Source organism: Centroberyx affinis, unplaced genomic scaffold, assembly GCF_046629955.1.
Source record: "Centroberyx affinis isolate AG114_WGS23_722 - 3 ecotype Tasmania unplaced genomic scaffold, CSIRO-AGI_Caff_v1 ptg002296l_1, whole genome shotgun sequence".
Taxonomy (NCBI): Eukaryota; Metazoa; Chordata; class Actinopteri; order Beryciformes; family Berycidae; genus Centroberyx; species Centroberyx affinis.
The window spans coordinates 131,333-157,576 of NW_027280570.1; the positions used below are offsets into that span (position 1 = coordinate 131,333).

The window sequence follows — 26,244 nt, forward strand, 5'->3', positions numbered from 1 at the left end:
GTATTAAATAAGTTTTAAATAAAGTGTGTATGTGTGTTCCTCATAGTCCACAGACATGCCTGTGTGTGTGTGTGTGTGTGTGTGTGTGTGTGTGTGTGTGTGTGTTGCTTTCTCCCAAACCTCAGACTTGCAGTCTGTCTCAGTCCCATCTGCCACAAGGCTAATCTCATCTCTGAGCTAATCTGATTAACTGCTGTCAGGGTGTAAAATGTAAACAGTGGTCTGCAGTCAGTTTAGTGGATTAGCCTCTAATGGTTGAGGGTAGTTATTAAAGGGCTGAGGCTGATCTTGGATCTGTGCTCAAACTGTAATTTCTTAAAGGAACAGAAGAGGAAGGGAGAGAAGATGAAGGAGAAGAAGAGGGAGGAGGAGGATAGGAAAAGGTTTGAGAAGATACAATGGTTTAAAGGTTATTGGGAGGGAGGCAAGTGACTGTGAGATCTGTGAGAAGTGTGTTCTATGTGTGAAAATAGCAACTCACATAAATGACACATCAAATAGTGATGAACTGTATAATAATTCCCCCCCCTTTAATAATAATAAAAAAAGACATTGATAATGTCTCTGCATAAGAGATTTCAGAGGGCAATGTTTGAGAAATATCCTCAAGTAGTGAAAACAGGTTTCTGAGGTCACCAATGAAGTCTGTACATATGTAGAGTTTCACTCCAAAATAACACATGTGCCATTAAAAACATTGACATTTATTTTTACAAAATAATTGCTTTGCAGGATAATAAAGCATGCCATAGTTTACTCTTGAAGTTATGAGTCATCTTAAGACCTTTGCTTAGTTGTGTTTTTGAAGATGGAATCATTTGTATTTTTGAAATATGAATTTCAGGTGAAAAATGTTATACTATTTATTTTTTTTAATAAACACCTTTCATATCCACACAGATAAAATAGTTTTTACTACACAGTTTCATGCTTGTCCTAGTAGTTCAGCTGAACCAGAGGGGTGTACAACATTCAGCTGGTGGTCTATGTTTCACACCACACTTCTCCCATCTTTTTTTTAAATTTTGAAATGAATGCTATCTGGTGTAAAAATGCTGTAAGATAAAAAAACAAACAGTGAATGTACATTTAAAAGTCATATTGTAATGTCATCTAAAGCTCCGCCTCTGCCACTGACAGGACAGATGATGAGCGGTGATTTGTTGTTGCCGCCGTCACTCATATCCGGGTTAAAAAGCGGAAACACGGCCTCGGTGAAGCGGGACTTGGTAAAGGAATAGATGTGAGACCTGGCCTCCGCATCGTAGAACGACACCGTCCCGTCCTCGTAATCCACAAACACCCCGACGACCTGCGGCCTCTGAGGGAGACACAGCATCACCGCCTGTCCCGCACATGCCCGGTACTCGCCCCCCCTCCTCAAACAAAGCGCCCAGTAACCGTCCTCTGGGCTCAGCGTGACCAAACCCTTCCTGTTGACCGACTGTCGAGCCACGCCCAAGTCCCATGCCGTCTTGTCTCCGACGTCAACCTCCCAGTAGCGCCTCCCGGTGGTGAAACCCTGCGTAGCAACAAGGGCCGAGGTTAGGTGACGGCGACGACTGTTATCTTCTCAAAGCTGAAATCTCTTTGGCTTCGATTCTCTTTCAATCAGTTCAGCTCAATCACATTAAGAATCATAACATGTTTAAAAGCAAAACAGAAAACCTTTGTCAGAAGAAGCAACATCCTCTTTGTGACAGAAAGCAATGGGGTTTATGGGAAATGTGGTCTCAATTTTGAGAAACACTTGCACTAAAAATACCACGGGTGTGACATGGAGGCTGCCAATCGTCTCGTCCATGGTCTCATCTATTTTAGGTAATTATACTCTTTTTGTCCACAGGGAACAAGCGAAAAGAGCACTTCCCTACAAGGACAAATATAGTATCATGTCTTTATTTACCCGGGCGGCGAGGACACACGGCGCCGTGTCGAAGCGCTCTGGTAAATCCAGCAGGTTCTGTTCTACATCTCCATCCCAGACCCGTCTCCCATCCTCTGATACAACCAGCCAGGGGTTGGCTGTCCTGGGGTCCAGATGAACATCAACTGGTGGATGGACACAATTTATATACAGCTGTCACTTCATTTTCCTTTTTTCTGCTCATATCGAATGTTTTTTTTTTTTCCCTTTTTTGTTATTTATCATTTGAAAGATGGTTATCGAGAGCCTAAGAGAAGTCTAAGAACCAGATGAAACTGGAATGCATATGAATGTTTTAATATGGAGTCTAGATGTGTTTTGATTTTGTTGAGGAAAGAGGACATAAGAAGTCTGGGTATATATGTAGGGAGAAAGAGAACAAGCTAAAGATGAGAGAGATCAGTATTGTTTTGTTTGTTTTGTTATAGGTTTTCACAAATTCTGAGAAAAATGTAAAACTGTACCTGCATACTGCTGGATCGTCTCATGCTCTGTAAATTAAGATGAATACACGAGCCAAAATAAGAAAGACAACATCCAAGTATATTCGATTAATGATCAATGGCATGATATCTAATTAGTTATTTTGTAATACACAGTTGTGTCTTTGATGAAGAATCTTTTGAGAAGTTGACCTTGATTGGAAAGCTTCTTCAAAGCTGGTTGTAGCAGCTCTTCAATGTGGGCCACCGCTCTCCTTACAATCCCCACACAGGTATCTGAATGGACAACCATCTCAGCACAGGGCTTGGTGGATGGAGGAGAACTCAGAGATGGAAACGTCTAAGATAAATAAAGATGAGGGACAAATGAACCAACATAACTTTAAATGATGAAGTACAGGAGAAGAGAAGAAGACAAGACAAGACAACAGAGAAGTTGTCCCAAATCTGTGAAATCTGTCGATTGGTCAGGATTATAAATGTCTCCTAGTGTGTCCCCAGCCTAATGGTGAGTTTGCTCATGGGTCCTACTTGTGAGATGTGAGAGGACCACTGACCTGTAGCAGATGGAGATGGTCCTCAGTGTGAGAGAGCTGCTCCAGTTCACTTCTTCTCCCCTCCAGCTCTCTGATTTCCTGCTGCAGCTGTGTGATGAGCCCCTCGGCTCTCCTCTCTGCTGCTTTCTGCTGCTTCTGGATCTCTTCAATGAGCTCAGCCTGGCTTCTCTCCATGGAGCGCAACAGAGCGGAGAAGACCTCCATGCTGTCTTCTATATCCCTCTTTGAGTTTTTCTGAGGACATTGAGCAGTAATAACAGAAGTTTTGTCAAATATCGAAAGTTTGCTTTCAGTGATGGCTGTTGTGGATGCTGTATTTGTACTGCAGGTCTAAGTAACACCCTTTTACTTCACTATTATTATTAGTAGCAGTATTAAATACATAGCTAGATTCCAATGAGTGTTAATTTCAGCTCAGTTACACCCTCCTAATGCTGAATCCTACTCCTTTCATTCATTTTTCAACCTAAATTGTTCTAGTGTTGAAATTGTCAGTTACGTGTGTTTATATTACGCTCTTTTGCTATATTCGTATCTATATTTTGCTATCCTGTAGTGTATCCTGTTACTGTTTGCTGCTGCAGTGGCCCAATTTCCCTGCAGGAATCATTAAAGTTTCATCTTCTGTTATGACAACTAGTTCCAAGTTCAAGTTCAAGTTAATTTATTTATATACCCCATTATCACAAGCATGTCTCAAAGGACTTTACACAGAATAAACCTAACTAGATCTAACTGACCAACAATCAACTGTAAAACAGAATGATGTAATACAAACACAAGGAAGCAGAACAAAGCACAAGACCCACAATAGCAAATTTTAACTCACTTTGCTGAGCTCCACAGAGTGTTTCATCTCCTCCACCTTCTCCAGTCTGTCCTGGATCATCTGCTGAACCTCTGCCTCTGTCCTTTTCATCTGAGCCTGAACATCAGGACAGGAATCCGAATGAGAACCAGAATCAGAATCAGAGCTTAAGTGTCAGGGCTAAATTCAGAGCTTAAGTGTGAGTGGAATAGGAAAGCCTTTTGAAACAGCAATAGGAGGAGGAGGTTCGGACGTCACCTTCTTCTCCCCGCTCTCCCTCTCCACTGGGACGGTGTCGTGGCAGCGGTGGTCGGTCTCGGTGCACAGCACACACACACACCTCTGGTCGCTCCTGCAGAACAGCTCCAGGAGCCTTTGGTGCCTCTTACAAATCCTGTCTTCCAGGTTTGCCACAGGCTCAATCAGCTTATGGATCTTCAAGGTGGCAACTCTCAGGTGAGGCTCCAGGTGAGTCTGGCAGTACGAGGTCAGACACACCAGGCAGGACTTCAGGGCCTTCATCTTACTCCCGACGCACACATCACAATACACGCCTCTGGATTTTCCTAGCGTCGATGACATGCCGTTTTGCCGTCTCGCTCGGATCTGCTCGGCCATTTCCTTGGCGAAGGAGTTCTCGCAAAGCTCTGGATGGCCCTGAAAGACCCTCTTACATCTGGGACAGCTGATGACCTGGCTGCCGTCCCAGTGTCTTGTGATGCAGGCCGAGCAGAAGCTGTGTCCGCAGGGGATGGAGACGGGCTCGGAGAAACATCCAGACAGATGCAACAGTGAAACTGCTCCTCTGACAGGAGAACGCTGGGGGAAGCCATGACTTCAGAAATATGATAAAGAAAGAGGATTAAGTTAATTGGTTTTGAATCAGAAATGAATGACTTGAATTCACACACACATAAGAAATGTGTTTTAGTAACAAAAAATTAACACTGAGCCCCAATTAAGTCACCAGCAGAATATAAAAAATTCTACAAAACATTAGATCTACAGAATATGTATTAAGAAAAAGGTTTGGTCAAAAATTACACATCTATTCCTTATGAACAACTGGACCCATTATCATTCTTATCAGTGCTCAACAATTCAAAGCTGCCCAGCGACCAAAGTCCAGTTGTGTGGTCACATGGTTCAGCCTCTGCAATGTGAAACTAGCTGTAGAATTTAATGACATTTTGAGACTAAAAATCTCCAGTAAAATCTTGCTATGCTATACTGTACAAACTATTTTAATGTATTACACCCCCATAATGGATTGTTAACCCTAACCCACACTTGGGGGAGGAAGACTAATGGTTTCAAATATTGACCTACTCAGTCATCATTACATTTCACTTGCCTGGTACGTGATAGCCTCAAAAGCAGAAACATCATTGAAGTTATTCTATTTTTCACTCAAATTTTTGAAACATATTCAGCTACTCTTTTGCCTTGGTCTTACCTTGTTGCCAAACAGGAAACTTGACCTCTGAGGTAGCAACGCCAAACTGGCACTGATGTCATGAAGCCAAACTCCTCCCCTTTGCTCAGGCCAGTCATACTATCAGATTTCAGCTTTTTTTTCCTCTCTCGCTTTTTAACCCCATGTTGTCCCAGGCTGAGTTAAAAGTAAATCTGCACTAATGGATTTGTTGTATGTATTTGAGCAAGAAGAAGAAAGAAATGGAATTACATGAATTAGGTTACAGTGTATTTGCCCAAGACACCAAATAAACCACTCACATCCAGTAAGGCTCCACTTTTATTTCAGATAGTAAAATATTCTCTACATTCTCTCTCTACAAAATCAAAACAACAAACACCAAAAACAATGACAAACAAAATTTCAAACATCTGTAAATAACTTACATGGATGATTTGACAATTATAGAAAAAAAAATTCTGAGGAAAGTATACTTGTTTTGAAAATAAGATTCCTGTGACTGCTACAGTGGCACAATGGTCACAGTGAAGCCACAGACCACTGGACCTGATGGAGATTCAGTGCCTTGCCCATGGACGCTTTGGCAGGTTGGAACTTTGGGGTCTTGGAGATCTTTCTAACCAGTAGGCCATACTGCCAGTTTCCCTTTGCACTTCACTGTAGTGCCATTGTAGTGTAAAGGTCCAGCAGCCTGTTGCACCAGCTGGATGTGTGGTCAAGTTAGAGTATACAGTGGACACTAAAAGTTACACTGAAACTAGCTAGTTTGAGTCTAAAGCTGTGTCTTTCTTTACAGTAGTCACGCCATGGAGATGTAAAGGGTTAAAAAAAAAAGACAAAGATAAAACAGTTCATGGAGTATAAAGTTAAACATTTGATATGCATTATTAAAATGTGAATTTAAAAAAGATTAAGATTTATAAGAAGATAAATAGACACCCCTTAATTTTTTTGGTTTTAAAATGTAATTTCATTGTACATTCTCTCATCTATCTCGAGCGTATCTCATTAGGTCACTAGGGGGCGCGCGGCGCTTGAGAGGTAAACGAAACCATTGAGACGCACCACCACAGAATAAATCCTGCGGTCAAGCTTAACACAAGCTTCTGATGTGTGTCTCTTGTTTTCGAACTACAGGTGGGTTAATATTCCTCCAAAATGTAAAAGCACAACCTAGTTTGAAAGCTAAGCATGTTGTTTAGGTCATGAGTGTATCAGTTTCGGTCAGAGTAATAGTAGTAGCATTTGTTTTGTGAATATGTGAAATCGAGAACATTAAGCTACATGCTAATGTGCTAAGCTAGCGAACCTATTGAGTTTATGATAGAGTGAGTTTACTGTCAACACAATTCGGTTGCTCAAGCCATTCACGAGTTGTGATTTCTGATGTGTAATGAGGGAATTGTTAAGGGTTTATAGAGTCATTCTAAGGCTTTATGGATAGTGTTTTTATGGCACAATGGCAATGTCGAGCGTGGAAACACGATGGCGAAAACATGGCGCCTTTACCGTGTCTAAAAAGCGTATTGAGAACGTTTCATGTTCACTCTGTTTCTGAAAAGGAGCATTCCGTAATGTTTTCATGTATTTTCTATTGATGGATGTATTAAGCTAAGTTGAACCTGTTGAGTGTAAAGGAAATTGAAAGAAGAACTAACAGGATTATTGCACTTTTTGTATTCTTATTTTAGTGTATTTTGTTATAGTGAATGTAAAGTTGAACTAAACCAAAGAAAGTGGTTGAGATATATTGATAGTGTCACAACTAAAATGAAAGGACTAAATACATACTTTCAAAGACCGAATTGAACAAGAGAGTTTATACTGTTTAAGCACTTTTTGGTATTATTTTGATATTTTGTGTTAAAGGGATATTTCAAACAATGAAATACAGAAGAAACATAGACATTCATTTTTGATACAATGTTTATACTGATATTGAATGTATTTTCCTGAGTATATGAGTATAGGTTAATGCATAGTAATGTAAAGAGTGACAAGTTCTACCTGATTTGGTTTTGTACTGTCATAGAGCATTTGAGTTACACATCTCTGGTGTCAAAGTCATTAGTTAAGGTCAATGTCATAAGTTTGAAGTCATAGTCAAGAGTTTGCTATGATATGAAAGAAATGTTCTTGTGTGCATAATAATTGCACAGAATAAATCCTGCGGTCAAGCTTAACACAAGCTTCTGATGTGTGTCTCTTGTTTTCGAACTACAGGGATTTATCCTCACTCACACCCTCCTGGCCACCATTAGGTCACGGGGGCAACATTTTGGGGGCTCGTCCGGGATTAGCTTCCAATGCTGGTGGGAGCTAATCACTGCAGTTGAACCTGATTACCAGTTCCTGGACCAACGAGTGAGAAGACAGACTTCAGAGACCCAGAGATGTCTGCTCTAAAAGACCTGCGCAGAGGGATCCAGCGACAGCTCATCCAACTGACCAGCTCAGCCAACACAGATGCTCTTCACAAGCTTGCGGCTGCCATCGAGGATGTGATAGAGGAAGATGTGCCGGGAGAAGACGCGACAGAGGTGGAACTCTTTGACTACATCGTGGATGCTCTGAGGAGTGACCAGTTGGCAAGTCAAGAGGACCAAGGCATGGCTCGCCTGCTCTTCTTCAACGACCTCCTCAGGGAACTGCAACAACCTTCTCTGTCTGATGAAGAGGAACATGTGTTAGTAGCAGAGACTGAGTCTGTTGTAGCAGCATCTGTAATGAATGAGAAGGTAAACTTGACATCACCCAAAGCTAACCAGGTAGGTGATGTGATAAAGTTGAGAGATGTTGCTGCCTTACTGCCACGTAGAGAATTTAAGTTACATTGTGGGCAGATTTCCGATGCTGATTCTGATGTAAGCTATAACGCCCTGTGTAAACAGATTGACGAGGGGTTAGCTGAGAATTTTACTGATGCAGAGGTGATTCGCACTGTCATAAAGACAATCAAACCTGGTACCTTTAAAGACATGCTAAGTACCAAAGATGGATTGACTGTAGCTGAGCTTAAACGGTTTCTCAGAGCACACTTAAGAGATAAGAGTAGTGCAGAATTGTTTCAGGAGCTTAGCCATACAAAACAACAGGATAAAGAAAGCCCACAACAGTTCATGTACCGTTTAATGGGGTTAAAACAGCGTGTCCTGTTCGCTTCACAGCAGAGTGAGTCTGAGTTTCAGTATGACAGTAAATTGGTCCAAGGAGTGTTTCTCCACTCATTGTATCAGGGCCTAAATGAAAAGTACACTTATGTAAGGCGAGACCTTAAACCTCACATTGTTAACATGAGCATAACTGAAGATTTCATCTTAGAGATAATGACACAGTCAGTCAGTGAGGAGGTTGAGAGACAAACACGCCTTGGTCAGACACACAAAAACAAAACTGTCACTGTCAATGCCACACAACAAGGGGGGAAACAAAAAACAGTGCAGGCTCCAGCTGAGACCTCAGCCAGTGTTCTGCAGACCCAAGCAGAAGTCTTAGCCAACCGTACTGCTATCCACGAACTCACAGCTCAAGTCTCAGCCCTCACAAAGAGTCTGGAAAAAGCCCTAACCCCTGTTTTAAGTACCCCGGAGCCTGTACGAGTCATCCAACCAACACCCGCACAATCACCACCAGTACCTAAGGGGAGATGCAAGACATGCATAGCCGAGGGGATTGTTAGTTGCACCCACTGTTTCAAGTGTGGCAGAGAGGGTCACAGAGCTGTTGGCTGCCTACTTAAGAGTAAGCCCTCGGGAAACTGGATGAGGTCGCTGGGGAGGGACCACCAGTGACCACAACCAAACCAGAGTCCCCTGTCACAGTAGCCGGTCTGGAAAATGAAACTCCAACCAGTAGCAAGGCATCAATAAAACCCAGAGTAAGAAGAGGAAGTCGTGTCGCAAAACTGATCGGTAGGAGATGCATGGTAACATGTTATCTTAATGGCGTCAAGACTGATATGCTACTCGATAGTGGAGCACAGGTTACCATCCTTGAAAAGTCATGGCTTGAAACACACCTACCACATGTCAAAATCCAGTCCCTGGATGACCTACTTCCAGATCACCCACTCCGAGTTACTGCTGCCAATGGGACTGATTTACCTTTTGAAGGGTGGGTAGAGATACTGGTGGAGATCAAAAGTGCAAAACACGGATGCTTAGCCATACATGTACCCATGCTTGTAAGTCAACGCTGTGTAAGTGGCCTATTGCTTGGGTTCAATGTAATCGAGGAGATCATTTTTGAAAGTCTGGAAGACCCAGGGAGTGTCAGTTTATGTGACTTACTAGCAGAGACAATGAAACTCAATCCAAACACAGCTGAAGCTCTAGTCTCAGTAGTCAGTGAGACTCCAGTCCAAACAGAGCCTTGGAGCACCACCGTCAAAGTCGGAAAAAAGGGGTTCACAATTCCAAGTGGCCAAATCTGTCAAGTGAAATGTCATATCAGGTCCTGGCCAGAGGGAGGGACAATGCTATTTGAACCGAACACAGGGGGTGTCCTGCCAGAAGGGCTAGACCTGTTTCCTGCGCTAGTGGATGTGCCCACAGGTTCCTCCAAAGCAGTGAGGATCCCAGTCCACAACCCCACGAGACATGACATCTTCCTGCCCCAGAGATCTGTCTTAGGCTGTATAGAGGAAATCATTGACAGCAAGCCAATACAATTCGGTTCAACTCCCCAGCAGTCACCGAACCCTACCAGTGACACCCACCTGTGCTCCGCCCAGATGAGAACATCCAGCGGTACAGATGAGAGAGCTGATGGCTCAACAAAGTCACACTCAAATGAAAAATGGCACCCTCCTGTCAATTTGGAACATCTTGACGAGCAGCAGCAAGAGGCTGTGCACCAGATGTTATATGACGAGTCTGATGTTTTTGCAAGAGAGGAAGGGGACATCGGCTGTATCCCCAACTTACAGCTAAAGATCAATGTTGTGGATAACAACCCTGTTCAGAAATCCTACAATTCCATCCCCAAGCCCTTGTACAAGGAGGTTAAAGAGTATGTGCAGAATCTCCTGGACCGAGGTTGGATCCGTAAATCTGTCTCATCCTACTCATCACCGGTTGTATGTGTCCGCAAAAAGGACCAGAGCTTGCGTCTGTGTGTGGACTTCAGAGGTCTCAACCAGAAGACCATCCCGGATCGTCATCCACTGCCACGAATCCAAGATTTGCTTGACAGTTTGGGGGGCAACACGTGGTTCTCCATACTTGATCAAGGAAGTGCGTACCACCAAGGGTTCGTGAGCAAAGAGTCCAGACACCTGACAGCCTTCAGTACACCGTGGGGGTTGTATGAATGGATACGGATTCCATTTGGATTGACTAATGCACCCGCAGCATTTCAGCGATGTATGGAGGGCGTGTTAGAAGACATCAGAGATGAATGCTGTGTACCTTACCTCGATGATGTGCTCTGTTACTCTGTCACGTTTGAAGACCACCTGAAACATCTCAGACAAGTGCTCTGTCGCATGAGAACAAACGGCATCAAACTCCGACCAGCTAAATGTGAGTTATTCAAGAGAGAGGTTCGCTACCTTGGCCGTCTTGTGTCTGGAGAAGGAGTCAAGCTCGATCCACAGGACCTACAAGCTGTTGTGGCCCTGAAAGAAAGGACACCTCGCACAGTCGGAGATGTCAAGTCCCTGCTGGGGTTTCTTGGATATTACCGCTCCTTTATCCAAGATTTCTCTCGGTTGGCGAGGCCCTTGTTTGAGCTCCTACAGAAACCTGCTGAGACTGACAGAGATAACACCAAGCCCCAGATCAACAGAGGTAGAGCCAAGAAAGGAGACCGAGGACAGCTTTCGTCAAAAACACCCATCACCTGGAAAGCAGAGCACCAGAGTGTGGTGGAAAAACTGGTGGACATGCTGACTCATCCTCCCATCCTAGCCTTCCCCAATTTTGATCTCCCATTTGTGTTACATACAGATGCATCCAATGAGGGCCTTGGTGCGGTGTTGTACCAACGCCAAGACAGCAAGCTGCGTGTCATCGGATATGGCTCAAGAACTTTAACACCTGCTGAGAGAAATTACCACCTCCACTCCGGAAAATTAGAGTTCTTGGCGCTAAAGTGGGCCATCTGTGACAAATTCCGTGATTACCTGTACTACGCCCCGACCTTTACAGTGTACACGGACAATAATCCGCTAACGTATGTCCTCAGCACAGCCAGACTCAATGCTGTTGGGCACAGGTGGGTCGGTGAACTGGCTGACTTTCACTTTGACATAAAGTACAGGCCCGGAAAGATGAACACTGATGCCGACACTCTGTCAAGGTATCCCCTGAGTCTCCAGGAAAGAATGAGAGAGCATACTGAGTCCATGTCGCCTGATGTTGTGTCTGCAGTGTGGAACGGGAGCAAGGCAGCACAGGAAAATGATGTGCCTTGGGTAGCGGCATTGCAGCTCGAAAGTGGAACTGAAGATGCCGTACCACTGAACAGCGTTTCCTGTGTCACTCCAGAAAACATCTCGGCAGCTCAACAGGAGGACCCAGCCATTAAAGAGATCATATCTTTGAAACTCAGAAACTGGACTCCAAATGAACGAGACAAAAGAAACATGGAAAGACAGACAAGAAGACTACTCTATGAGTGGAACAAGCTGGTAGTGGAGGACGGGATTCTGTATCGACAGACGGGACAACATAGACAGTTAGTCCTGCCTGAAAAACTGAAACTTCAAGTGCTGAAGACCCTGCACAATGACATGGGCCATGTAGGTGCAGATAAAGTCACCCATCTTGCCCGAGAGAGGTTTTATTGGCCCTACATGCAGGATGACATAGAGGACTACGTGACCAAAAGATGTACTTGTATCAAACAGAAACGCCCAAATGTGCCACAGAGAGCCCCAATGGGACACATTACCACCAGTGCTCCATTTGAACTGGTCTGCATTGACTACCTCCATCTTGAGCAGAGCCAAGGCTACGAGTACATCTTGGTTATTGTCGACCATTTCACCCGCTTCGCTCAGGCGTATCCAACGAGGAATAAATCTGGGAAGACAGCAGCTGATAAGATATTTCAGGACTTCATCCCTCGCTTTGGATACCCTGAGAAGCTTCACCATGATCAGGGAAGGGAGTTCGAGAACAGCATGTTCAGTAGGTTACAACAACTTGCCGGTATCGCTCACTCTCGGACCACGCCATATCACCCCCAAGGCAACCCCGTGGAGAGACTGAACCGCACACTCCTACAAATGCTTCGAACTCTAGCAGAGGAAAAAAAGAGTCAGTGGAAAGATCACCTGTCCCACGTCGTGCATGCCTACAATTGCACGAGACACGAGGCAACTGGCTTCTCGCCATTTTTCCTCATGTATGGCCGAAGTCCGCGTTTACCTGTCGACTTACTGTTCCCACCCAAGAGAGAGTCTGAGACATCTGACAGACAGACATATGCACAGAAATGGGCAAAGAGAATGCGATCTGCATATGAAATAGCTGCCAACAACAGTGAGAAATCCTCATTTAAAGGCAAGAAACAGTATGACAGAGGAGTCAGAGGCATTGCTCTTCAGCCAGGTGACCGTGTGCTGGTAAGAAATCTGTCGGAGAGAGGGGGTCCAGGGAAGTTGCGTGCCTACTGGGAGCAAGTAGTACACAGAGTTGTGGAGAGAGTTGGAGATGGACCAGTCTACAAGGTGCAGTCCGAAAAAGGCCCTAAAACCCTGCGTGTGCTCCACAGGAACCTCCTTATGCCAGTGAATGAACTACCCCTGGAAGAGGCCCTTCCCACAGCACACCGCACAAGAGAGCCAAAGCCTAGAAAACAGAAACAGACAGTTCCAGACGTCAGTGATCCATCTGCAGACAGTTCTGATGAAGAAGAGTTCACATACAACCATAACTTCCAGATCCCATGCTACAGAATGGTGACGACAACTCAGCAGCCAGAACACCGTCGAAAGCTGCAGAATCCTCCAACCCAGCCAAGGCTCCGGGCCTCAGCCAATGAATTCGTCCCTGTCAGAACGGAAGCTGAGAACACTCAGGACGAGGGAGAGATTCAGAATGAAGTTCAACAAGAGGAGGAAAAACGAGTCGAGGCAGAGGACAACCAAGGTGAGGCAGAAGGGCTCAGGAGATCCCAGCGGATGGCAATGCCTAGAGAGATGTTCACATACAGCACACTGGGACAACCATCATACCAGCAATGGAATGCAGGCGTGAACATGTTACTGCCCATCCAGCCTGCCCCAGGTCTTCATAACGTTTTCCCATTCCCATACCCCATATATCCCAACCCTTATCAGTACAACTTCTACACACACGCATATTGACAGACCACAACACATACACCTCTATAAGACAGACAAATGTCAGGAGACATTCAAAAAAGCAGGGGAGTGTGTAAAGGGTTAAAAAAAAAAGACAAAGATAAAACAGTTCATGGAGTATAAAGTTAAACATTTGATATGCATTATTAAAATGTGAATTTAAAAAAGATTAAGATTTATAAGAAGATAAATAGACACCCCTTAATTTTTTTGGTTTTAAAATGTAATTTCATTGTACATTCTCTCATCTATCTCGAGCGTATCTCATTAGGTCACTAGGGGGCGCGCGGCGCTTGAGAGGTAAACGAAACCATTGAGACGCACCACCACAGAATAAATCCTGCGGTCAAGCTTAACACAAGCTTCTGATGTGTGTCTCTTGTTTTCGAACTACAGGTGGGTTAATATTCCTCCAAAATGTAAAAGCACAACCTAGTTTGAAAGCTAAGCATGTTGTTTAGGTCATGAGTGTATCAGTTTCGGTCAGAGTAATAGTAGTAGCATTTGTTTTGTGAATATGTGAAATCGAGAACATTAAGCTACATGCTAATGTGCTAAGCTAGCGAACCTATTGAGTTTATGATAGAGTGAGTTTACTGTCAACACAATTCGGTTGCTCAAGCCATTCACGAGTTGTGATTTCTGATGTGTAATGAGGGAATTGTTAAGGGTTTATAGAGTCATTCTAAGGCTTTATGGATAGTGTTTTTATGGCACAATGGCAATGTCGAGCGTGGAAACACGATGGCGAAAACATGGCGCCTTTACCGTGTCTAAAAAGCGTATTGAGAACGTTTCATGTTCACTCTGTTTCTGAAAAGGAGCATTCCGTAATGTTTTCATGTATTTTCTATTGATGGATGTATTAAGCTAAGTTGAACCTGTTGAGTGTAAAGGAAATTGAAAGAAGAACTAACAGGATTATTGCACTTTTTGTATTCTTATTTTAGTGTATTTTGTTATAGTGAATGTAAAGTTGAACTAAACCAAAGAAAGTGGTTGAGATATATTGATAGTGTCACAACTAAAATGAAAGGACTAAATACATACTTTCAAAGACCGAATTGAACAAGAGAGTTTATACTGTTTAAGCACTTTTTGGTATTATTTTGATATTTTGTGTTAAAGGGATATTTCAAACAATGAAATACAGAAGAAACATAGACATTCATTTTTGATACAATGTTTATACTGATATTGAATGTATTTTCCTGAGTATATGAGTATAGGTTAATGCATAGTAATGTAAAGAGTGACAAGTTCTACCTGATTTGGTTTTGTACTGTCATAGAGCATTTGAGTTACACATCTCTGGTGTCAAAGTCATTAGTTAAGGTCAATGTCATAAGTTTGAAGTCATAGTCAAGAGTTTGCTATGATATGAAAGAAATGTTCTTGTGTGCATAATAATTGCACAGAATAAATCCTGCGGTCAAGCTTAACACAAGCTTCTGATGTGTGTCTCTTGTTTTCGAACTACAGGGATTTATCCTCACTCACACCCTCCTGGCCACCATTAGGTCACGGGGGCAACAGAGACTTAAAGTACATCTTAACTAGTAGAGTGTAAAGACTAACCAAAACATTGTCACAGACAGTGACATTTTCACCTTCTGTGGACAATAATGTACAAGGTAAACATTTCTTAACAATGCCATATCGATATGTAGCTGGTACAACAACAAGCTTTCGGTAAAGCAAAACTGAACCGGAAACTAGTAAGTCTGTTTTAACAGAATGTGAATGTGAATGTGAATGTGATGAAAGAAGGGTCTGTTTTGCAGAGCAGTTTCCTCCTCTCCCTCCATTCCATTCTTTCTTCCATCAGGCTTCTGTCTGAACAGATGCAATGTTCAGGGAGATATATGATGACACTCCGTATGTTCTGAAGAGCTAGATCAAAACACACACACACACACACACACAAATGAGCTTTTATTGAAGATATCATATCCATATTGAATAAAAAGTGAATTGAAACCAGTCTGATATTGATATTGATATTGATACAGCATGAACTTTACTATACATAAACACCAGCCACTGTTACCTCCTCAATGAGATTCCTGATGTCTGAGTCTGACAGCTCAAGTGATGACTGCAGTCTGGTGATCAATCCAAGGACATAATCTGTTGACATAAATATATTTCAATAGGCTATATAATACAACTTTCCTATATCTGCTGAAAATTGTTTTTCAGACATGCATTTTACATTTTAAGATGATATATTTTGTTATTTGTTCACTGAAAGCTAATGTGTACTGCGATATGATCAAAGGCACAAAATCCCAATTTTTTTAAAGGTCCCATATTCTACACTTTCCAATGTTTTATTTTGTCTTGAGGTCCATGAAAAGCTGTTTGTGTGGTGTCATGTACCAAAAACACTCCATCTCAATCCATTTTCATGTTCATTTTCCAGCATCTCGCAAGAACAGGCTGTTTCTGTTGCTGTGCCTTTAAGGCTCATTAATATTAACAACCCCTCTGTTCTGATTGGCTAACCGTTTCAAGAGTGAAACGTGAGTCACCGCAGCTGCAGGTAGGGAAAACTCTGCGGTAAAAAACAATGACAACTGCTCAACCACTTTGAAAAAAACACTTTGTTAGCCTATTGTTTCTTGCAAAAATGATAATGAGCGAACCTTTGTGACGCCACAAAGTTACGGAAGTCCAAACGGTTCGTTTAGAGGCTCGCTTTTCTAATATGGATTGTGTGGATTTAGTTGGCGGCCGTGCGTTTTGATACTTTCACCATGTTTAGATAGACCATCCAACTCCTTTATAATCAAAGAGGCCAGGTAAATCCTGTTTTGCACGATATGGGACCTTTAAGAATAGAATGAAATAGTTTACAACTACAGGTTTGAGCTACTTCTTCAATGTAAATAGCAAATGCACAGACTTACAAGGCCCTGTTGCAGTAGTAGTTGTAGGAGGTGGAGTCAAAGTTATTTTTGGTAAGGTGGTGTTCATGTGCAATGAAAGAAAAATAATAAGATGTGTTAATGTTTTGTTAATAATTCAAAGAACTCATCATTATGCATGATATTAAACTTAAGATAATAAGAAGTATACATTCTGATCAGTTGATTGTGGATATTGACAAGCTAAAGGAAGGTTATATTGATAATTTCCTTGAAAAAGTGCTCAAAATTATAAGATGAAACTGAAGGGATGCTCTTAACTTTATGAAGGAGAAAATGGAAAGATGTTCTTATGAATCAAGGAAGGCATTAATTTATAAAAAAAAAAAAAAAAAAAAGTGAATACCAGTGACTGCAGTAATGTTGACTCCACTGCTTCTGACATTCTCAAACACAGTGAAGAGAGTGAATGTGTATTCAGTCCCAGCAGTGAGAGATGAGACTGTGTGAGTTACTGGTCCATCTCCTACTGGTGCAGTGATGTTTATCTCTGCACCATCAAACTGGAGAATATAGTCGACAATGCTGTTGACTTTATTCCACTGCAGAGTGATACCAGTCTCATCTTGTCCTGCTTCTTTGAAGCCTTCTGCATTAAGAGGAACTGAGACATAAAAAGAGGAAGGGGGAATTTATTAAGCAGGTCTTGTACTTAAAAATTATCAGCATTCCTGTTGGTTGTTGAATTTGCTCCATTTTGCATCCACACATCAATGAAACCTACTGCTGACTAGGAGGGACACAAAATGGCTGCAGATTGCACTTATCATGGGGTGAAAACCACTGGTTCTCTTTGGAAGAATTTTGGGTAACGCTGTATTTTTTAGCCCGCTAATTACGGTGTAACTAGATCATAATTATGGGGTACTAATAAAATGACAATGCTGTAGATACAGGGTAACAAAACAAGAAGTCTGGGAATTAAGGGATAACAATTTTGTAATTATGAGAGATTTATAAAGTAGTTATGGTGTAACTATTTTCATAATTATTGCATACTTAAAAAATGATTACAGGGTACAGTTACGAATTAGGGGGGACAAAACAAATGTTATTGGTGCTTGTTCCCTGTAGTAATGGAGCAAGTACAACATGTGCAGGCTTTAAAATAAAGCAGTGCTTGTTCCCCTCTTGTTCACAGTAAATATAGGGTAAGTACAAGGTTTCCCCACAGTGAATACAGTTTAACAGAAAATTGCAAATGCATATGTAGTCAAGTCAGATGTCTTACCAGTGACTGCAGTAATGTTGACTCCACTACTTCTGACATTCTCAAACACAGTGAAGACAGTGAATGTGTATTGAGTCCCATCAGTGAGAGATGAGACTGTGTGAGTTACTGGTCCATCTCCTACTGGTGCATTGATGTTTATCTCTGCACCATCAAACTGGAGAACATAACTGATGGCGCTGTTCATTTTATTCCACTGCAGAGTGATACCAGTCTCATTTTGTGCTGTTGATCTGCAACCTTTTGCATTGAGAGGAACTGAGACAAAAAAAGAGAAGTGATGAAATTTATCAACCAGAGCTTGTGCTTTCTAGTGATCAGTGTTACTTTTGGTTGCTTAAAGGGTAACTTTGGTATTTTTCAACCTGGACCCTATTTTCCCAACTGCGGGTGTCTAAGAAACTAATGGGGACAACAATTTTTGAAATTGGTCCAGTATTGAGCGGGATCGCTTCAGCCGGCAGCCGCGAAACAGGCTGCAATGCAATCCGACGGGGCAAATGCGCACCGTCAATGTACGTCCACTAAAAGTGCTTGTTTTTGCCACTGACTGGCTCAGATTGTTATTATAAGTGTCTGACAACAGTATGGAAAGGACCCTATACAGAAATGAAACGTACTTCCTTTCCTTTAGCTTGATCCCGTCTGTGTGTAACCAAGTCTCGCCCAAGTCCCGCGAGAGCTTAGTTGTTGCAGGAAGTCACCGTGAGTGAGAGTTGGAGAGAGGAGTGCCACCGGGAGGAGTTTGTTGTGTTGGAGTACAGAGATCGTAGCTCAGTGTTATCTAAAAGATTTTCTAAGTCATGGCTGAATATTTACCTGATTTCGACAACGTGGAAGAGGCCTTTGAATTCGATGGCGGCCCGTATTTATTTGAGCCAGAGTATACGGATGAAGAGCTCCTACTCATTGAAGAGCTACCATCATCATTCATTGCCAGTAAGTATCTCTATGATATCTGCTAATGTATAGGATATCCAAATGTAGGCATATAATAGATAAGCGTAAATATGACATTTTTACACCACGCACACACACTTTGGCAACAATATTACACAGATAATTTCAGCTTGTTGATATCACTTATTGTATTATTATGAATGTCAACTGCTGAAAAGGGGAAATGAATCTATATACATATTTTATAATCAATCATGACTCAGTTGATAGGCTATTTTACACATACTACTGGCTAGCTCCGCCAAGGAGGTTATGTTTTCGGTGCCGTTTGTTTGTTTGTCTGTCAGCAGGATTACGGAAAAAATACTGGCCCGATTTTCATGAAACTTGGTGGAAGGGTGTAGCATGGGCCAAGGAAGAACCCATTAAATTTTGGAGCGGATCTGGATCCGACTCACGAACAAACAATAATAGCATGAACCTTGGCGGAGGTCTGCGCTCTCCGAGTGCCTTTCTAGTTTAGTGATTGTTTTTGCCGTGGGTACTGATGCCAGGACAACGCAATAACTTTAGCTAATAACATTACCTCCACTCTGTCTGCAGCAGGTCTCTCCACTCTTGGGACAGCATTTTTCTTTAGGAAAAAGTGCTTTGGGATAGGATTTCGTCTCCTCTTTGGCTGGCTGTAGTCATCCCGGTCAAAATGGTCACTGCAGACCCGATGGTCTGCAAGGCGCAGCGTATGGACAGTAGTGTTGGCATCCATTTGTAGCACAACTAGCCACAACTTCAGCGGGTCACTATCCAACAAAGGCAGTCTGTGAAAGCTGCGCGAAGTGTTGCGCGACATTTTGTTGGCACAATTCGGAAATGCGCAAACACGAACCATTGTTTTTTATTTTTTTTATTTAGATCTTTTAGATAACGCTAAGCTACGATCTCTGTACTCCAACACAACAAACTCCTCCCGGTGGCACTCCTCTCTCCAACTCTCACTCACGTTTCCACAGGTGACTTCCTGCAACAACTAAGCTCTCGCGGGACTTGGGCGAGACTTGGTTACACACAGACGGGATCAAGCTAAAGGTAAGGAAGTACGTTTCATTTCTGTATAGGGTCCTTTCCATACTGTTGTCAGACACTTATAATAACAATCTGAGCCTGTCAGTGGCAAAAACAAGCACTTTTAGTGGACGTACATTGATGGTGCGCATTTGCCCCGTCGGATTGCATTGCAGCCCGTTTCGCGGCTGCCGGCTGAAGCGATCTCGCTCAATACTGGACCAATTTCAAAAATTGTTGTCCCCATTAGTTTCTTAGACACCCGCAGTTGGGAAAATAGGGTCCAGGTTGAAAAATACCGAAGTTACCCTTTAAGTTGCTCCATTTTGCATCCCCACATGAATGAATTGTAATGCTCACTAGGGTGGACACAAAATGGCTGCAGATTGGACCTGTCATGGGGTTCAAACAACTGGTTGAATACTGGTGTTGAAATTATTTTTTCACGTTTTACTTTAAAACATCACACTGTGATCAGTGATTAAAGACAAGCTCCCCCTTCGAGAAGATTTGTAAATTTCATCACTGTAGCTGAACATGGGATTTTACTTTTTTGGCTATTATGAGACTCCTAATGTTAACATTATATATACGTAGTGAAGCGGGGCATTCAATGAGAGACAATTGTGCCCAGAAAATAAATGTACATTTACGGCATGCTGTGTAGCTACAGTGCACATAACATGAAGCCACAAATCTTACCAGTGACTGCAGTAATGTTGACTCCACTGCTTCTGACATTCTCAAACACACTGAAGAGAGTGAATGTGTATTCAGTCCCAGCAGTGAGAGATGAGACTGTGTGAGTTACTGGTCCATCTCCTACTGGTGCAGTGATGTTTATCTCTACACCATCAAACTGGAGACTATAGTTGACAATGCTGTACACTTTATTCCACTGCAGAGTGATACTAGTCTCATTTTGTCCTGTTGATCCGAAGCCTTCTGCATTAAGAGGAAATGAGAGCATATCAAAGGAGAGATGCAATCTTACAGTCTCATCTTGTGCTGTTGATCTGAAGCCTTCTGCATTGAGAGGAGATGAGACCATATCATGGGAGAGATGCAATCTTCTAGTCTCCTTTTGTCCCGTTGATCTTAAATCTTCTGCATTGAGTGGAGCTGGGAAAGAAAGAGTGACCGAAGCGAAGTTAAAAATAAAGACCAGTTCAATTTCTCACACATCCCAAGTATCTCTGCAATTACTTTCATTTGTGCCATTTTTTTTTTTATCCCAAAATAAATTAATTGGAATGATAACTAGGAGTAACACAAAGCAGATTCAGGTGGGACCTTTGATCAGAGCCCTCTGATGTTGATAAGAGCCTTCTGTAGGTACAGTACACAATTATTGAAGTAGGATATCTTACCAGTGACTGCAGTAATGTTGACTCCACTGCTTCTGACATTCTCAAACACAGTGAAGAGAGTGAATGTGTATTGAGTCCCAGCAGTGAGGGATGAGACTGTGTGAGTTACTGGTCCATCTCCTACTGGTGCAGTGATGTTTATCTCTGCACCATCAAACTGGAGAATATAGTCGACAATGCTGTTCACTTTGTTCCACTGCAGAGTGATACTAGTCTCCTCTTGTGCTGTTGATGTGAAGCTTTCTGCATTGGGGGGAACTGACACAACAAGGACAACTTATCAAACAGGCAAAATGACCCGTATTTGTTTGATTGCCATTGTTTTACCCTTTTATTCCATTAAAAATTATTGGAGAAAATAAAAAAATAAGATCATTGTATTTATGCCAAGCTTTCAAGATAGAGTCCACAAAGTTGTTTCATCACGGTCATTTTAAAACATTGAGCAGTTTTCATCATGTTGATATAACTTATGCTCTTTAGATTAAACAGGTTTGTGTATGTAGTCCTATATGCTTAGCCTATAACTCTTAACATAGATTCTTCTACCTCTCTTGTTCATGCCTTGTTCATGTCCACAAATCTAAACTCAACTGCTATTATACAAATAATGTGAATTCCATTTTGAAGGCGAAATTCCAGTCTAAATCAAGAAATAAGGCTTCATTGTTGATTGTATTGTGACTTGACTGGAAACATCCACTAGTGAAGCACTTAATGTGACTTTCCATGGAGCTTTGTTGAGAGGGAACACAGACAGAAAGAGAGAGAGGAGAGATGAGATGTCATTACTGGCTGTGTAACAGATGAATGGGAGACTGAGGGAACAGTCATCATCCGACCACCCTCCCGGGTCACTGAACGATGAGGCGACACATTGCTCTGCATCGCTGGCGAAATCCGGTTGCCCGCTGCTCCAGTGTCGAAAGAGTGAGGTGCTCCCATCAGACCACAGTTTGTCCCGGTAAAGGCCGATCCACACAAAGTCCACACCTGCCAGGGCCGTGATGAGGTCATTTTCTGTCCTGTTTCTCACACTGATAGGGAAACACAACATGCGCACAGTATGCCAAGTTATTGACTTAGAGCCTTGTGTGTTTATCTAAGTATTTGGTAGTATTTTCTAACAGTAGACAACAGTTGAATAAGCTTCAATTCCTAATACTACCATCAACTAAAAGAAAGAAATGCGAAGCCCAGAGCCATAGTGGCCTGAAAAATAATCCTGTGATTTAATTTTAATGACATAAAACTAATACACATGTTTGACCTTTGTTGTTTCTGATTTAGAAAACAAAACAAAAGTTGAGCTAGACTCCAAGGTACACCAGTTTGTCACTTCCTAGAGTCTTGATGATACATACCTGGCCAGATCTACATAATTCTCCCTGCAGTATCTCTGAGCTTCGGTCCAATTCTTTTGATCCCTGACCTTAACAAAGGTTATATTTCCATCCACCGTACCTTGAAATATAGCAGAGGAAGAGGAATTATAAACAATAATCATCAATCAGTCTACAGTGAGCAACACTTATTTTCCTACAAAGTCTGCACAAGTCTCATTGTAAGAAGTAGTAGGAAGAGCTGAAGAACAGCTCATCTGGATTATATTATATTATATATATATGTTATATGATATTTTTGATTCCATGTCTAGTATGCAATAAAGTGAGACGCAGCGGTGATGCAGGGGCAAAACGGTTTAAAATGGGGTTTGGTAGTGTCCTCTCTAATTAGAGGGTGTTGGGATATCAAAAGGGACTTGGGATCTTTGGAAGCTGTCTAGAAAGATGTTGGCTAATTGCACTAAAAAGTGGATGAAGAGACTTTGCAACTCAAGGGACTTGGAAACTCTGGAAGTGGTATGAGGAAAGGACTTGATATTTTTGGAATATTTGGTGGAGTTGATCTATCCGATTGTTTATTTATTCAGTCTTGTTAGACATTAAGGACTCACCATTATAGCACACAAAGGGGCGTGTGGTGCTGCACTCAGTGTCTCCCCAGGTGCCAAAGTACGGACTCCCAGTGTAAAGCTCCACGCAGTACTGTTGTCCTCTAAGGTTGTTGGGCTGGGAGATATACCAGTTTCTAAACTCTGTCTCCCCTTCGCCGTAGAAGCTGCCGTCATTCAAGGACCATCTCCAGCTGTTTACCAAGTCATCATAAAGACCAATCCACGCCTTGCCTGTACAAAACCAGATTCATACTAAAAATTATTATCCAAACATGCACAATGTGGACTTATTCTGTGCAGTTCTCCGTCTATAGGATTCAAATATCGAGAACTTGCCTGCGTAGCTGGATGTGGTGCTGTTAACTGCGCTGTGGTCTGCTGTATTTTCTATGGTGGCCAGGTCGGTGTAGGTCTCTCTGCAGAAGCTCTGGGCTGTGGTCCAGTTCACTGGTGTGCTAACAAAGTGGTACTGGCGAGACTGGGCAGAGGCAACATTGACGAGTGCTCCTACAACAAAACATATTTGTTTTGGTGTATGTAGGTTTTTCACATGAACAACCAACAGGTTTAACATGACATTAGGGGCAGATACCATCACAGTAGGATGTTTTCTCATTCATAAATGTGAAATACCGAGACATTATTAGTGTTACCATTTTCCCCCTACTTCCACCCCTTTTGCTCATTACATATTGTGAAAGTGATTCATAAAAGCAGCGGCGCAAAAATACCACCTGCTCTAGTCAGACAACATGTTGTAGAAATTAATGTGAACTAATGGAAACAAATAGTAATTATTAGAAAAACAAACAATAGATAAAGTTACATTGTATCTCAGGGCATTCATTATCATTGGAAACATGAAAATGTTTAATAAATATGACTCAATTCTGTCATGGCTATGCCTGCATCTACCTCCATCTCTCCCTAGTCTTGTCTCTGTGGGTGCATCCCAAGTCTCTTAAATTGCATCCACGTTTCCCTCACTTGCGTCTTTTCCTTGCGTCTTAGTCCCTCCCACCGAGGATGCATGGAGAGACGCAAGGAAACCATGCGAGGAGAGAGGAAACAAGGAAATATGTTTTTAGAGAAATGAGACGTCCTTTCCTCTGAAGCGTCATGTGAAGCGACGTCCATTTCTGCATGACAAAACGTGTTGTGGATTAAATAAACGTAATTTAGGTTCCCCATGTTCTTGCATTAACGTTATATATCAAAAAGCATAAAATAACGGGCATTTACACTTGTACTGTTTCTCTGCCATCTTGTTCAAATTTGCCAGATGTAGGGGCGGAGAATTGACGTCATGGCGTTCAGCTGAAAGTCTTCCGTGAAGGCTGCTCTCGTGTCTCCTCGCTCATAGCTCCTCAGAGATCCCTCCTCGCTCCTCGCTCCTCGCTCCTCGGAGCAGAAATAAGAGCTTTGGGACGACCTTCAAAATGACGGACCAGAACGACTTCCGGTTCAAGCGAGGAGCGAGGAGCGAGGAAATATCGAATAAGAGACTTGGGATGCACCCTCTGTGTTCTGTGTGTCTGTGTGTTCCCTTAGTTTCTCCCCAGGCCCTGTAGTTCCTGCCTTGCCTTCTGGGTTTCCTCCTTCTGCACCTACACACCTGTCTGCCATCTATCTGCCTGCTATCAGTCTATCAGCTCCTAGACTCCATCCCATCCAGCCAGCTGAGTTGTCTTAGTGTTCTTGCCTTCTATGACCTGTTACCTGCCAGATTTTGAATTACTGATTCCTTTGCCTGCCTGCCGATTTGGATTGTTTGCCCATCTGATTACCCATTGCCGACTGTACTACTGCCTCTTGCCTATGAGCAAAGTATCCTGCTTCAGCCTACGTACTTTGTCTACCAGTGTTTGCATTTGGGTCCAGACTGAGTTTCTCCATCACACAATGCAATTATTAATTACGGGTCTGATTGCTGTTATAAAAGCCAGTTTCCATCTGATTTGATTCAGTTTATAATGATATGATGATGATGATGATGATGACCATATGCACATCCCATGAACTTTTTCGCAGCTGCTGGAGTGTAGTAGAGCTGAACTATTTAAGAAAGAGAACGCTGCACACAGCTGCCAATGCTCCAATATTATTTATCTTACAACGTTTTGATAAGTCTTCATTAGGTCACAATCGCCACCTTTGGTCAATTTATAAATTCAAATTATATCCTAAACATTTGATTTATCCTGACCCACATTACAGCAGTGGGAGTGCCTGAGGAGGAGGGTGGCACGCCTATGCTGTATGGTATGCCCATGGTATTCATGGCTGTGGTAAATTTATGAATCAGGTAAAATTACCAAGTTGCAGATTTTGCACGCTGCTATTCTGTTACCGCAGAGTTTTTTATGAATGAGCCCTGTGTGTACTATCTGGAATTGTGGTTAACACAGACACCATGGGGTATTGCAGAGCTTCTTTCCTCATTGCTGACATTTCTTTTTCTTGACGGTAACAGTTTGGAAAGAAGTTCAAATGTTTTAGTGTATTTTTCATGAGCTAAGAGTTGTTTCAATGAGGCATTGTGACTCATTAATGCTTTCATTTCTTCCATTCATATTGGTGTAATTCATTCATTCATACATGTTCCTACAGTGTAAAAATAAAGTAACCCCCCACCCACCCCATCTGTCCCAGACAGGCTTTGTGCTGTCATCGCCACAATGAAGCCAAATATGCTCCACTGGACCTGCTCAGAAAGCCCCATTGCACTGCAAAAGGCAAGAGAAAAATTCTGCCAATGGGATGAGATCACTGCACTTGTTTCCAATGCAGTTTCATTTGTTTCAGGAATTTTCTACAAAATTAGTGTCAATATCTTGAAACAAGTCAGAATAAAGCAGCTCACTATACTCCCAAGTAAAAAAAATAGTACATTTTCCATACTTAAAGTATATTTTTTTGTATTGATGCCTTCAGGAATATGTTTCAGAAGCCCACTTGCAGTACAAATAGGGACAATTTGGATTTATCCCTGAAGTAATTAGACTGGTAAACAGTAAATGTAAAAGGGATGGTTCCCTCACAGCACCCTAAAGAGATGCTTACCTGAGTCACTTAGACCTGCTTATGTAACATACATGCACCTGTGCTTAATTCTAACTGATTCTACCTCCAATTTATAAACTTGGTTTTAAGAAGTATCACATTTTGTTTTAGATTTTGTAGGCATTTATTCATTTCACTCATTTATCTAATTTATATTTTTAATGTGTATGATGAATGTGTGCTGTTTTGTTGTTCTGCTTCAACTTGCCCCCCTTTGGGATAAATTAAGTATATGTTATATATAAAA

At 42.2% G+C, this 26,244-nt stretch overlaps 1 protein-coding gene and 1 pseudogene across 1 annotated transcript in view; both read right to left on the minus strand.

The window, feature by feature from the left end:
* Positions 1-1,096: 1,096 nt before the first annotated feature.
* On the minus strand, positions 1,097-4,571 carry LOC139655533 (E3 ubiquitin-protein ligase TRIM39-like; annotated as a pseudogene).
* An 11,443-nt stretch (positions 4,572-16,014) lies between these two features.
* LOC139655526 (fibronectin-like) overlaps positions 16,015-26,244 on the minus strand; it is a 34,049-nt gene continuing 23,819 nt past the window's right edge. The window contains exons 24-27 of the mRNA XM_071532963.1: positions 20,978-21,235; positions 20,310-20,567; positions 16,870-17,018; positions 16,015-16,041 (exon numbers count right to left, since the gene is read on the minus strand). Coding sequence (XP_071389064.1) covers positions 16,015-16,041; positions 16,870-17,018; positions 20,310-20,567; positions 20,978-21,235 — 692 coding nt within the window. The remainder of the gene's footprint in view (positions 16,042-16,869; positions 17,019-20,309; positions 20,568-20,977; positions 21,236-26,244) is intronic.